The 15,325-nt window shown below is 49.7% G+C and overlaps 1 protein-coding gene across 1 annotated transcript in view; it reads right to left on the bottom strand.

Moving 5' to 3' along the window:
- The window catches only part of Xylb (xylulokinase), a 29,128-nt gene extending 20,356 nt beyond the window's left edge, over positions 1-8,772 (bottom strand). Inside the window, exons 1-4 of the mRNA XM_051202306.1 lie at positions 8,604-8,772; positions 7,441-7,523; positions 5,654-5,723; positions 2,776-2,856 (exon numbers count right to left, since the gene is read on the bottom strand). Of these exons, the coding sequence (XP_051058263.1) occupies positions 2,776-2,856; positions 5,654-5,723; positions 7,441-7,523; positions 8,604-8,660 (291 nt within the window). The 5' untranslated portion in view covers positions 8,661-8,772. The remainder of the gene's footprint in view (positions 1-2,775; positions 2,857-5,653; positions 5,724-7,440; positions 7,524-8,603) is intronic.
- Positions 8,773-15,325: the final 6,553 nt, after the last annotated feature.

Below are 15,325 nucleotides of genomic sequence, written 5' to 3'. Positions count from 1 at the left end.
GATACCTTTCATCAAATATCACTTACAGTAGTGCCTGAAGTTGGCTCATACCATGTATTCTCGTAACAAACATACCGGGTAGCAAGATCATGCCAGACACGAGTGAACAGGTCATTACTTACTCTGACATCCAGGACGTACATGTAGACAGAACACTCACACATAGAAAGTAAATAATAAACTTCAAAAAAAAAAAAAAAAAATCTGGCCGGCCTTTAATTCCAGCATTCGGGAGGCAGAGGCAGGCGGATCTCTTGTGAGTCCCAGGCCAGCCTGGTCTACAAGAGCTAGTTCCAGAACATGCTCCAAAGCCACAGAGAAACCCTGTCTTGAAAAAACAAAACAACCAAACAAAAAAATCTAGAGGTCTGGAAAGATGGCTCAGTGGCTAAGAGATCTGGCTGATCTTCCAGAAGGCTGGGATTCAATTCCCAGAATGCACACAGAGGCTCAAAACCATTTAACATACATGTAGACAAGATACCCATACATATAAAATAATAAAATGATTTTTAAGAAAAATAACTATAGGGCTGGAAAGATGGCTCCGTGATTAACAGCACTGACTGCTTTTCCAGAGGACCTGGGTTCAGTTCCCAGCACCCACACGGCAGCTCACAACTGTCTATGACTCCAAGATCAGACACCCTCACCTCACATAGGCACACACGCAGGCAAAACACCAACACTTAGAAAATAAAAATAGATGTTTCAAAGGAAATAACAATAATCTGGGCATGGCTGTGTATGCTTATGGTCCAGCCCTGGGGGACGGGGCCAGGCAGACTCCTGGGGCTCACTGACCAGCCAATCAGCTGGTGTGTCTGACTAGCCGTATGTGCAGACATATGTATCTGCACCCTCACACACACAAGCCGCGGAGCCGCAGTGATGAAAGTATAGAGAAAGCAGTCGGAGTGTACACAGATCGGGAACAGTGCCGGAACGGAGCTCCGGGCTGAGAGGAAAGAAAGGCTGGAGAGGCAGCGGGGTGCCTGCTGCCACGCCTGGTGTCACAGTTTGATCCCTAGTGTCCCCAGGGTAGAAGAACAGAACCAACTCCCAGGAGCTGTCCTGAGACCTCCGCACACTTGCCCCGGCATACTGTCACAATTATACAATGCACTAGCTTTTTGTTTTTTAAAGAGTAGATAAACTTTAAGGGAGTGTATTATGTTCCAGGCACTGTCCTATGTATCTAACAGTCACAGTGACCCTATTGAGATAAGGATATGGTGTGGTGTGACTTGGGTCAGGCTTCTATGTGGTAGCACTGGGCAAGCCCAGAGCATCCCTTCTGGTAGGCGGTGGCACCACCTGCTCAGAGTCTCCAATGGGACTAGAAAAGTCGGGACCTCAGCACAGTGCCTGGAACACACTCTGTCCTGAAAATACCCTCAGGGCTGAAGAGATGCCTCAGCAGTTCAGGGGGGGCTTCCTGCTTTGGCAAAGCACCCAAGTTTGGTTCTCAACATGGGGGCTCACAATTGCCTGAGCTCGGGGGAACCCACATCATCTTCTGGCCTCCTAGGGCACCTGCCTTTATGCGAACAAACTTACACACACACACTCATACACACTCACACCACACAAACACACATACACACACTCATACCACGCACGCACTCACACACACCACACAAACACTCACACCACAAACGCACACACACACTTGCACACACCACAAACACACTCACACACATACCACAAACACTCACTTACACATGCACTCACACATACTTGTACACACACCACACACACCACAAACACACTCACTTACACACACACACACTTGTACATACACCAGAAACACACACACCAAACACTCCACTCACACACGCACTCACACCACACAAACACACACCACAAACACTCACACACACTTGTGTACACACCACACACTCACTTACACATGCACTCTCACACACACACACACACAAGTAAACACATGGAACTGCTCTCACTGTTAGTATCACTTCTTACTGTTTTTCCTTCCAAAAACTAGGAAAAAATTTTAGTGCCACCAAACAGCCATAATAAACCCACATCTAATGTTCCCTCCACCTCTTCATGGGACCTAGACACAGTTCCCCTGTCAACTGTCCTACTTTTCTATTGTTTAAGTACTGAAGAGTGAACGTTGGGCCTCACACGTGGTAGGAAAGGGCTCTACCACTGAATTTTATCCATAGCCCTCAGTTAAATTTATTTTGAGACAGGGTCTAATTAACTTGCCCAGGCTAGCTTCAAACTCACCCTGTAGCCCAGGCAGGCCTTGAACTTGCAATCCTCTTGCCTCAGCCTTAGAATTAGCTGGGATTACAGGCCTACACCACCAAGCCCAGCTGAATGTCCTATTTATAGACTGCTTTATCATAGAAGCAGCTCCGATACGTTTAAGGAGACCAGCCATCCAGCGCCTAAGGAGAAAGAGCTGAAGGTACTGCCTCTACCAAATGCATGCTTACTCACATTCCAGGCCAGCCTGGTCTACAGAGCGAGCTCCAGGACAGTCAGCGCTACACACAGAAACCCTGTCTGGAAAATCTAAAAGAAAAAGAAAAAGAAAGAGAGAGAGAGGGAGCAAGGGAGGGAGGGATGGGTGGAGGGAACGAGGGAGGAAGGAAGGAAGGAAGGAAGGAAGGAAGGAAGGAAGGAAGGGAGGGAGGAAGGGAGGGAGGGAAAGAAAGAAATGCACACTCTACAGGAAGTCAGCACCCATCCACTGTTGAAATAGTCAAGTTCCCAGGGTAGACGGGGCTGCTGTTGACAAACCTGGCCTGCCCCAGATAAGGCAAGAACTTGAGAGAAGTCAAAGCCGGAAGCCTTCATCTTCTCCAGGATCAGGTCCAGAGCCTGAGAAGAACAGAATTCAGGATGACTCAGCAGAATCCACCATGACTCAGCAGAACCAGCGTCTAAGCCACAAACCTCAGCATAGAAATGCCAAGGGCTCTGTGGAGAGGAGGGTTGTCACTATAGGATCTGTGTCAGGACAGTGAAACAAGCTGGCATCAGTCAAATAAAAGGGTCAACTTGGTTAAACACATATTTTGTTTGTTTGTCTGTTTTAAACATTTATCTTCCCCAGATGTGGTGGCTCACACCTGTAATCCCAGCACTCAGGAAGAGGTGGGTCTCTGTGAGTTTGAGGCCAGCCCGGTCTACACAAAGCTCCAGGACAGCCAGGGTTGTTACACAGAGAATTCCTGTCTTGAAAATCCAGCAAAACAAAACAAACTTAAAAAGCAACATGCATTTGTTCGTATTGGTGTGTATGTATAGGTGTCCACGTGAGTGAGTCCCAGGTATGCAGGTGCCTGAGGAGCCAAAAGAGGTCATCAGATCCCCTAAGGCTAGAATTAGATGACTGAGCAATCTGACATGGTCCTCTTGAAGAGTAGCAAGCACTCTAACCACTGAGTTGTTTCTCCAGCCCGTTTCTGTGCTTTTTTGAAAGAGGGTCTCATGCAGCCTAGGCTGTCCCCAACTCACTATGTGGCCAAGCAGTGCAGGTATCCAGGCAGAGAAGCAAACCACTCAAAGGGATAATGAAAACCATAGCCAGGTGGTGATGGCACACACCTTTAATCCCTGCACTTGGGAGGCAGAGGCAGGCGGATCCCTGAGTCCCAGGCCAGCCTGATCTACAGAGTAACAGCCAGAGCCACAGAGAAACCCTGTCGAGAAAAGCCAAAAAGAGAAAACCAGTGCAGACTGATTTTATCAACCTGGACCAGACTTCCGGAAGTCTAGTAACAGGCAGTGTATTCCCAATGCATTTAAGCATAGTATAATTTGGGGGGGGGGGGGAGAAGTTTCCTGGTGTAATACAATCCCTGGTGCACAGGAAGCATAATTACTGAGACTCAACTCAGGGTACATGTCATTTCTTCCAAGAAGATGGGTTCTGGAGATAGGCTACCTGTGCTGGCTTAATTGAGGTCATCGACGACTAGCCACTTCCTGGCCCAACAGATACCACCAATCATTCCTACTTCTTAGCGTTCTGAGGGGAAGGACAGGTTTCAAATCTCCCCCATGGGAAAGACGGTTCACTGTGCTTAGCATCCCTGGTTTCTCTGGAGGTCTATGTGCACCTCCCTGTTATGCCCCCACTATTAGCTCAGGGTGATCTTGAACTCCTGATCTTCCTGCCTCCACCCCTGAAGTTACAGGTGTGTACCATGCCTACTCTGGCAAAACAAATGTTTTTTTTTTTTTTTTTTTAAAAAATGAAATCATACACCACTAATCCTCAGGATTTCCGCCTCTACTTGGCATCCTCCCAGCACTCAACAGCTCAAATTTGTGTTTTCTTTTACTTGTCTGTCTACTTCACCAACGGCCTGAACGACCCGGGTACAACAGAGAAGGTCAAGCCAGGCAGATGTTGCCATTAGAGGGTGCCAGGTCCACACTCTGCACACAGAGCACGAGCACAGGGGAAAGGAGCAGAGCCAGAGGTTGTGCTGTCAAGAGCCCGGAATCTTCTTCGAGGAGTGGGTGGGACACATGGTGGTGTCCAGGACAGTGTGACATTACTGCCTAGGACCTCATGGACAGATGGCCTGGGACGCACTTAAGTGGTAGAGTGCTTGCCTGTCATACATGAAGCCCTGGGTTCCATCCCCAAAGCACATAAAACCAAGCATGGTTATCTAAGTGCTCAGTAAGTAGATAAGAGGCAGGGGGATCAGAAGTTCAAGGTCACCCTCGGCTACGCTGTATTTGAGGCCAATCTGGAATACACGAGAACCTGCCTCAATATGTATATATTTCATAGAAGGTGACACAGACAGACATATGAACATTTCATGGCAGGAATATGAAACTCATCCCAGCCTGTATCTTCTAAGAGCAAAAAAAAAAAAATCAGTCCGACTTTTGTCTAACCCTGACAACGCTGCCCCTCACCTCGGACAGGAAGGCAGGGACTGGCCAAGTCCAAAATAAGTCCAGTTCCAGAGGCTACCACAGTTCAGTGGCCACCTTGGCTGTCTCTCCTCCCGACTCCCCTGACACAGTAACGCCTGAGGCCTCCCTCTCCCACCTGTATTCTAGCAAAGTCTTCGGAAATGCCCTCTCAGCCAGCCTGTCTGGGTAGAATCCATCCTTCACTCCACTTTGCACTGTCCGACACACCAGTTTATTATTCGGGGGATGTGGTTAAACGGGCACCGGAGGGTGCAGAGCAGCTTTTGGCAGACACATGCAGTGCAGGCTTCGGCTTCCAGGAGGCATAGGCTGGGGATACAGCTCAGTAGAAGCTCCGAGACTATGCTGGGCATGACCCTACACACCCATAACCCCAACACTCAGTGCTAAAGTCAGAAGGCTCAGAAGTTCAAGGTCATCCTTGGCCACATAGTGAGTTTGAGACCACCTTGGGCTATGAGGTCCTGCCTTTAAAACCATGAACAATAAATAAATCTTCAAAGGTAGGATTTGCCAACTTTTGTGGCTGTCATACCTAGAAGTCCCTTATGAGTCTTAACAGACAAGTACAGGCACCAGCTAAGGCTGGCCTCCCCCAGGGACCCCTGTTAGAGGGTTAAACGGTATCAATGGATGCCCCCATGAGTTGCCACCTTGGGGACACCAGTGACCCAGGCTGGATACAGGAGAAGGAAGGGAGCCTTCCTCTGCTTACCTGGACCCACATCAGGACTGGAGAGGTGACCGTCAGCCTGTCCTTGTGTACATGGACACCGCCCTGAGTTCTGCAGGGAGAATAGGTATGTGGGATGAAGCCCAGGGCAGGCTGAACTGTGAGAAGCTGCCCCATGGTAGTAAGAGACCTCCAGTTAGAGGACAATGTCCCCTGAGTGCCAAGCAGAAATTCTGTACTGACCAGGGAGAGGTGTAAACCACGGGATCTTTCTTTCATATAAAACAGGACAGCTCATTTTTCAGTTTTCACGGTATTTATTTATATGCATTCTTTTTCTACATGTATGTCTGTGAACTACATGTGTGCCTGGTGCACTGAGAGGTTAGAACAGGCTATAAGATCCCCTAGACCTGGAGTTAAAGATAGTTGTGGGTCACTATGTAAGTGCTGGGAATTGAACCCGGGTCCTCTGGAGGAGCAGTCAGTGCTCTTAACTGCTGAGCAATCTCTCCAGTCCCGGGGAAGCATTTCTCAGAAGAGCAAACCTTGCTAGAAGACAGGGTTGGGCCTCAAGCTGGCCTGGAACTCAGTTCTGATTGCTGAGATTATAAGAGTGTGCCACCACCACACCCAGATGAACAGGTAACTTCATCTAAGAGAGACAGAGGGTGTAGCCATGCTGCAGCACGGGCTCATGTGTACAAAGCCCTCTGTGTTTGATCCCCAGGACAAAAAGGAAAGCAAGCTTTTTTTTTTTTTAAGGAAAAGCCAAGTGTGGGGGCACACTCCTGTAATCCCCGCTCTCAGGAGACTGAGGCGGGAGAACTGTGACGTGGGACCAGCCTAGGCCGCAAAGGGAGCCTTTGTCTCCACAGCAACAAACCCAGATGCGGCGGCTGTAGCCTCAGCCTCTGGGAAGGAAGGCAGGAGGGTTTAAGGTTATCTTCAGTTACACAGTGAGGTACACGAGACCCTGTTTCGAAACGGGGAGAGGAGGCAGAGAAGACAAACTCAGGTGGAACACACCTGTGCACACACATATTTTTCCTCTGTTGCCATGTGCCAAAAGTTCTCCAAGAAGAGGGCCGACAGTAGACGCGGCCGCTGGACTCTGGCCAGAAGCATGAGCAGATGCGAAGTTGTTTTGTTTTTTATTTTATTTTATTTTTTTTAAATAGGGTTTCTCTGTGTAGCCCTGGCTGTCCTTGAACTCACAGAGATCTGCCCGCTTCTGCCTCTGAGCGCTGGGATTAAATGCGTGTGCTGCCACCGCCGGGCTTTGGGAACATTTGTCTTTACCACTTCACCAGTCTGTGGTACTCTTTGGTTAGCAACAGAAGTTAGCCAAGTACAACCATCGAATTTTAGCGCCCAGCACAGTGACTAGTGAAAGCAGATCTCAAATGTATGAGTGAATGAATGACTTGAATTGGGAAAGAATAGGGGAGGAATCACTCCCTGTATGGGAAGAAAAGATTCTCAGGGACGGTCGAGATAGCTCAGGGGTTTAGGGACCTCGGTTTTATTCCCAGCACCCTATGGTGGCTCACAACCACCTGTAAGTCCAGTTACAGGGGATCTGATGTTGTCGTCTGGCCTCTGTGGGCTCCAGACATACATGTAAGCAAATACCCATACACATATAATAATAATAATAATAATAATAATAATAATAATAATAATAATAATAAGTGATCAATTTCTACGCAGATGACCTCTCCAGCATCTGGGTTAAGTCAGAACAGTAGAGCTGATGGGTGGAAATGGTTTAGGGAAGGTCTCAAACCACCCACCCACCCATCCACGCATGCACACCAGGTACATACCCAAATTCAGGAAGGTCTCGGTCAAAATGCACACTGTCCTCATAGAAGACATTTAATTCTGCATCAACAGCAACAATTTTAACCTGTAAGACATGTATGAAAAAGGACGTCTAGGGTTTTCTGAGCCTCTACTTATGGCCCAGGGGGCTTCTAATGTCAGTCCAGGTTCAGCAGCACTGTAACCATAGCAACACAAACTTCATGGCGCACACGGTCAGAGATTTAGTTAAAAAGAAAGAGAAAAATTAAAGAATGGAAAAAGCCAGCTAAAACTCCCTCTGTCTACAAGAACCTGTCCCCCAAACTGGAGATCAGGGTCCTACACCTGGCAAGGAGGCGTATCTCCAGGGATCGTCCCCAGAGCCAGGACCAGGGTCAAGCCATCCTAATGAAGGCATTCCAAGCTCAGGGGAGATGGGGAAACCCGCCTAATGCGGCAAGGAGACTCCGAGTCCTGTGGGATACCCCCCCCAAGGCCCCCGAAAGTTCTGCCTCTCTTCACCCACCTGAGGCGAGGGGTTTCACAGACACCGCACTTATTCCCCAAGAATGCAGGTCGAACTCCCCACCCGCACCCTGGCTTCCTACTTGGAAGCCAAGTTTTAACTCTACTCAGCTATCTGCTGGGAACACCAACCTTTAAAGTAGTGCTGAGATCACAGCCCCCAGCATGCTGCTGCCAACCAAAAGAGGCCACCAGGGCAGGGGGCGGGCGGGGGGGGGGGCAGGCAAAGTCCGTTTGGCGGCTATGCCATTTCACTAATCCTGCCGCGGTTGTGGCACACTCCTTTAAAGTGAGTTCAAGGCCAGCCTGGTCTACACAGTGAGTCCAGACGCATCCAGAACTACATAGTGAGGCCTTGACTCGAAATAAAAAACAAAATAATTATAAAAATAAAGCAAAGGTGCGTGGCTTCATCCGAATCTAGGTTATGCATGCGCGCGCGCACGCCTCTGCCAGCCTGTTGGCTCTGCTGTTTTCGCTGGGTGTCCTTGGTCCCCGCCATCCGCACCCCTGACTCGGCGTGGACCCCTCGAGTCTCTCCCGAGCCCCATGCATGTTCACGGGGTTCCGCGGGGAGGCACCCGCGGTTTCCGGGAGAACGCGCGCGGCTGGCGGGGCATCGCCAGGCTCGCGCTTCGCGCACCCAGCCCGCACGTACCTGCTGCGTGCTGAAGTCCCAGCCCAGGCAGCAGCGGCGACCCGCGCGCTCCGTCATGGACCCGGCTCCCGCTGCCCGTCTGCGCGTCGATCCGTTCGCGTGTCCCGCGACAGTGACTCTGTCGCCGCGCTCCGACACCCAGGGACGCCAGGGCCTGCCCCTCGCCACGCCCCGCAGGACTCTGGCCTGGAGTCACGGGGCGGGTCTACACTCTGGCGCCACCGGGAGGACGCTAATGGCACTGCGTCTGCCTGGGACGCATGATGGTCCCTAGCAGTGCAGGTCCCCACCCTGCTTCCCTCTAGGTTCACGCCTGCCTTAAGGAGTGGCTCTCTTTGGAGACACGTGGGACACAGGTGGGAACTCCGGGGTGGCCAGTTCCTGCAGGTCCCTCAGGTGGCTCTAGGTCAGGGAATCCTTTGGAGCTGTCTCTTGGGTAGCTGTCCACCTCACGGTAGTGATTCGAAGTCACAAGGAAATGGGTCCTGAGGTTGGAGGACCTGGGCCATCTGTTTGTTCCCCAAATGTGTCACATCTCACCTCCGGATTTCAAATCAGTGTTCTTGGGTCTGTAAGACGGATCAGAGGGTTAAAGGCATTTGCAGCCGAGTCTAAGTGCCTTACTTTCATCCCCAGGATCCGTGTGGTAGAAAGATCCTACACATCTTACAAGTTACCCTCTGACCTGCCATGCACAGCATAGCACGTGTGCCAACAGACACCATAAACAATAAACAAATAAATAATAACAACATTTGAAAAAAAAACCCAGAGGCTGCCCCGTCCCTCACCCCCACCCCCACCCCCATGGATGGGACACATTCATCCGCATTGTCAGACAATGAATCCGTGATCTAATGTGTCACACATGGCAAAGCCAGAACCCAAGGCAGACTTTTCTCCTGGCGATGTCTTTCTGGAAATGTCCACGACATCCACCTAACTCTAGGAAGCGTAGGTGACGTGCAGGCCTTGGATCATCAGACTCCTCCCTTGCTGAATGCCAGCAGCTTGGCGCTCAGCCTGAACAAGAAGCACTTAAACTAAGTACCTGTCTTTCAGGACATTCACCGCTCACTGGGGACACAGGCCCTCAGCCATCACCACTCAGGATGCCAATGTTCAGACATGGGGACTGCTCAAGAGCAAGTATGACCCGCTGAGCACGCTTAGCCCCCTCAGTGATGGCGGGAGGTAGATTTGACCAACTCCATCCTGTCTTTCCTTTGTCTGGGCCTTGTATTTTATTTGTAATATTTTATTTGTATCTGTTTAAAGGAAGGAGGGAAGGGAGGGAGGGATGAAGGAAGGACACATTTCTCCCGTCATGGTGGCCTATACCTGTAATCTCAGCCCTTGGGAGGCTGAAACAGTAAGATCTCAAATTCAAGACCATCCTGGGTTTAAGAAAAAAAAAAAAATTCCAGACAGGGTTTCTCTGTGGCTTTGGAGGCTGTCCTGGAACTAGTTCTTGTAGACCAGGCTGGTTTCAGATTAACAGAGATCCTCCTGCCTCTGCCTTCTGAGTGCTGCTGGGATTAAAGGTGTGCACCACCACCACCGGGCCCTGGGTAAATTATTAAAACCCTGACTCAAAATAAAATTAAAAGTAAACTAAAGAAGACAGTTCCCCTTAATCCCAGTACTCAAGAGGCAGAGACAGGTGGATCCTTAAATTCAAGGTCAGCCTGGTCTACAAAGAGAGTTCCAGGACAGCCAGGGCCACATAAGAAAGAGACTGTGTCAAAATAAAAGGTGGTGTGGGGTGAGGTGCTGAAGGCCAAGCTGGGTGTGTTGGTGCATACCTTTAATTCCAGCACTAGGGAGGCTGGGAAGATGCATGTTTATGCATTTGGGGCCAGCCTGATCTACATAGCAAGTTCCAGGTCAGCCAAGGATACACCGTGAGACACCCTCCAAAAACTGAAAGAAAAAAAAAAGCGTGGGCCTAACCTGTGTCCTAGAGTCAACCCTTTGTAACTACAAAAATCAAAATAAATCTTAATTAAATGTGGAGTCGTATTTACACTGTAATCCAACACCTTGGGGAAGTGAGATGGGAGGGGTTGTGGTCAGCCTGCGATACATAGCAAGATCTGTGTGTGTGTGTGTGTGTGTGTGTGTGTCTGTCTGGGCCCAAAGGATGCCTCTGCCCAGGCTGCCCTTGGATTTACCATCCTCCTGCCAGAACCTCCCCAGCAGCTGAGATTACAGGCAAGTAGCAGCAGGTCTGGCGTGATATAATTTTTTTATTTTATATTTTTTTAAGACAAGATCTCATGTGTCCCAGGCTGGCCTCGAACTCCTGATCCTCCTGCCTCACCCTTCCCAAGTGCTGTAACTGCAGGTCTATGCCACCATACCCACTTTGAAATTATCTTTTGCTGTCGCGCACGGGTCGACAGATTACCCGGAAGTGGGCACATTAAGCCTAGCTCAGTCAGGGTGGCCCTGTCCCACACTCTTGCCTTCACCCTGAGCCCAGTGTGCTGACCGTGCCCCTGTCTGAGAACACTGGAAAAGAGCTTGGCAGCCCAAAGTCAGGGGTGGATGAGGCCAGGAAAGCTGTGGATTCAGTGAGATAAACAGGGGGCTGGAGGGATGGCTCAGAGGTTAAGAGCGCTGACTGCTCCTCCAGCGGTTCCTACAATGAAGTCTGGCGCCCTCTTCTGGCGTGCAGGCATAGGTGCAGGCAGAACGCGGTATACATGATAAATACGAGGCCAATCAGGCCTTTGCATTCTGGAGGCAGAGGCAGGCCGATCTCTGTGAGGCAGGGATAACCTAGTCTACGTAGAAAGTTCTAGGACAGCTAGGCCTACTCAGTCTCAAATTTTAATTAATTAATTAAGCCAATGATGAAATCCACAAGAGGCCAGTGCCACCTGGAGAGGGGTTTCATACTCTTAGTTGGAGACAAGAAAAGAGACTCAGGCTGGCATTTAGCTAGAAAGCTGTCGAGGGGTACAGAGAAAATGGCGTAAGTAACTCCACCCGGGGAACACACAGGAGTTTGAGGAGTTCCCCCAATCTTTTAGTCACTCAACTGAGGCCAGGCTGAATTAATTGCCCGGGAGAACCTCAGGGCTAGCCAACATAAAGCAGAGTCAGATTTTTGTTTTTACATTTATTATGTAGGGTTCACGATGGCGTGTGCATAACAGTCACGGGTCAGTGTGTAGAAACAGGTTCTACCCGGTGGATTCCGGGGTGAAAGTAGGGGCCTCAGGCTTGCCGTCGAGGGCCCTAACCACTGAGCCATCTTGATGGCTCAAGCTATTTTAATATTTGACTTGAAGCACAAAGGCTGAGAGGCTCTGAGAGAGATGGGCTGGAGAGATGACTCCATGGCTAAGAGCACAAACTGCTCTTGCAGAGGATCTCAGTTTGAGTCCCAGCACCCACATCTAGCCTGGTCTGCAGAGTGAGTTCAAGACCAGCCTAAGCAACTTGGCCATCTCTGTCTGAAAATTAAAATGAGTGTTGGGCAGGGTAGGGTGGGGAACACCTTTAGTCCCAACACTTGGGAGGCAGAGGCAGGCGGATCCCTACGTTCCAGGATAGCCTGGTCTACAGAGTGAGTTCCAGGACAGCCAGGGTTGCACAGAAAAATCCTGGCTCAAACAACAACAATAAAAAATAATAAAAAACAAGATGCCTGGGGGTGTGGCTCGGCAATAGAATACTGGCCTAGCAGGTGCAACCTCCAACATTGTGAAAGAAAAATCAAAACCCACCCACCAGGAATTAGGGACTGAATTAGATACGTCAACAATTCAGATTCAATCATTTATTTTATGTATCTGTAATTTTTTATTATATCTATATATGCAGGAGACTTCATCCTGTGGTATATCAGAAATCAAATCTATCTCCAGTCTATTGTGACTCAGAAGAAATAAAATCAGTTTTAAATCAGTGGGAGGCTGTTATGAGTGAAAAGAATATTTTGAACAACCATTTCCATCCGGGCAAGCATTGCACAAGTCCTGGTCCGAGGTGGAGGAGGGTGATGCTGCACCTCCTGTTAAATGAGTAGCTTGTGCAGCTGACGCTGATTTTTAAAAAGCTGAGTTAGTGTTTGCAGCTGGAGAAATGCATGGTGGACTTTGATGCTTAAGCAAACAGAACTCTGAGGGGAGACGTGCCTATTTTTTTTTTCCCCAAACAGGGGTGTGCCTGTTGTTTGTACTCTCTTTAAAAGCAAATTTGGTTTAGGAAAACCAAACGTTAATCTTCTTTCTGAGTTTACGTGTTTATCCCCTGGGGTTTGTGTGCCTTGTTTTCTTTACTCTGTGAACATTCAATGCCAGTACATCTACACACATGAAAGAAAAGTCTGTATTATCCGTGAAAATTACCCGAGAACGAGACTCAGAAACTGGTGGCAGGGGTGACTTTTACACTGTCGTTTTCTTGTAATTTTTAATTTATGGACTGAAGTGGTACAGAAAAGGAAAACATACAGAGAAGAATAAAATAGCACATTATCATCCCCTGAGCCACCTCTCAGCCTACCCCACCTCTTTTGGAGCGACATAATGTCTCATGCTTCAGACCACGCTGCCTTAGAACTATATGGACCTCAAACTCACAGCGACCTTCCTGCCTCAGCCTCCCGAGTGCTGAGATTACAGTCTGATTGATTGGAACTTTTAAAAGAAACATTTATTTTTTTTAATTATTTAAAAAGGATGTGTATGCGCATCCATGCACGGGCATATCCTGTGTGCGGATGCCCAGGGTCCATGGAGGGTGGAGTGACGGAGTGACGGGCTGCGGTGAGTGATGGAAGTGACATGCGCCTCCTAGGAATAGGACAAAACAAATGAACAGAAGGAAAAGAGCCCAAGAAAAGGCATAAGAAATAGATACAGACTCAGATGCGCTCACTCGCACAATGGGGAGTCCAAACGGGGAGCCATGATATATACGAAAAGAGCCTGCAGGGTAAAAAAGATGTATAATTTTTCATATGTACGTAATTTTTATGACATGACGCCATGAGTCAAGGAACCCCTAAAGATGCTGTTAATTTCCTGTTGGTCATCTACTGCTGGGCTCGCAGCCCTACCCCTAATGGTTTGTCAGTGGTGACCATGCCTTTAATTCTAGCTTGGGAGACAGAAGCAGGTAGGCTTGAGGCCAGCCTGGTCTACAGAGATTCCAGGACAGCCTGAGCTACACAGAGAAGGCCTGTGTTGAAAAACAAACCAAAACAAAAGGTAGTTTGCTTCCCAGCGAGACTCCCTTGGAGAAAACTAAACTCTTTTGCAGAGGTTATCAGTTGAAGATTGCTTCTGGGTTAGGTGGGGCCTGTACTCAATCCTCCTCTAAGCTCTAGGACCCCATCTAGCAGGCCCGCGCAGGCCCTGTGCATACTGCCACGGCCACTGAGTTCATGTGTGTGTTGACCATATGGTGTCCTTTATCTCCAATGACAGGACTTCCTTAGGCTTGCCTCAAACTCACAGGTAGTCTAGAACCTTCAGCGAACTCGTGACTCCCAGCCCCCACCTCACAGCAAGTGCTGGATTTATGGGCACACATTACTCTGCTAGCTTAGGTCTTTCCTCTTAACAACTGGTGGTTCAGCCGGGTGTGGAGACACAACCCTGTAATCCCAGCTCTTGAGAGGGAAACGCAGCTCAGTGTCGTCTTTGACCTATGTCTTACCCTGTTTGGCCCGAGTTCCAGTTTCTGATCAGCAGATCAGCCCACTCATGTTCCATAGCCCAACTCCCCACAGCTACCAGAAGCACTGTGGGAGAAAATACAGCCTTGGATGGCTCCTTTCTGAGTCCTAGCAGGCCCCTCATGTCCTCAGAATAAAACCAGTCTCTCCTCAGCCCAGGTCACCCTAAGTGAGAAGGGCAGTTTCCTTACTCTGTCCCATCAAGCCTCCAACTCCTGAGGGCAGGGACAGCCAGCTGTCTTCTATGCAGACCAGGTGGGGGCGCTGCGGAGTCTGCCCCATGGAGGTGTTGAGCAGGAAATCCTTGGACCTGCAGTAGCCAGCCACCAGCAAGAAATCAGGAGACAGCTTCAGCCGGAGCAGCCCACGTGACCTCAACAACCTGGGCTGACATCCCCATCTACTGTCCTACCAGAAGCTCTGGGCTTATCAGATTCTGCCGGAGTGAACACTCAGCAGAGCGAGAGATGGTGTTTGCTCAGGGGTCTGCTCCTGGGGTGGCCCCTAGGGACAGCGCTTGGCTGGGCTGTTTCCAGGCCTGCCTTGCCCTGAGAGTGAGGGGTGGGTGGGTGAAAATCAACCATTCTCCCTTGAAATTGAAGATGAAGCCTGAGTCTAGTACACTGAAGGGAAAAGGCCTGATGGGTGGGGACAGTGAGCTCCCAAGACAGCTGGGAGCTATGCACTGCTCCAGGGAGAAAGGTCACGGGTCAGTACGGAGCCACAGAGCGCCTGGCTTGGACCCTGCAGCCTCGAGCCTGGGCAGCAGCTGAGGCCAAGGGGAGAGCAGAACCAGGGTGACCTGGGGACTGTTGAGGTGCCTGAGATTGGAGATACTAATGAGCCAAGGGCCAAGCCTGGAGCAGCTGCTGTGGAACCCACCTTCCTGGCTGTTGGGTTCCTGAGCACTCACTCAGCAGCCCTGGTTCAAGAGAGCCATACGAGCTGGATCCACTAACATTGCATCCTACAGGGGAGAGGACTCAGGACATGCCCCCCACACCCCCGGGGACATGAAAGGGTCAGT

Source organism: Phodopus roborovskii, unplaced genomic scaffold, assembly GCF_943737965.1.
Source record: "Phodopus roborovskii unplaced genomic scaffold, PHOROB, whole genome shotgun sequence".
NCBI lineage: Eukaryota > Metazoa > Chordata > Mammalia > Rodentia > Cricetidae > Phodopus > Phodopus roborovskii.
This window is presented reverse-complemented; position numbering and strand designations above follow the sequence as displayed.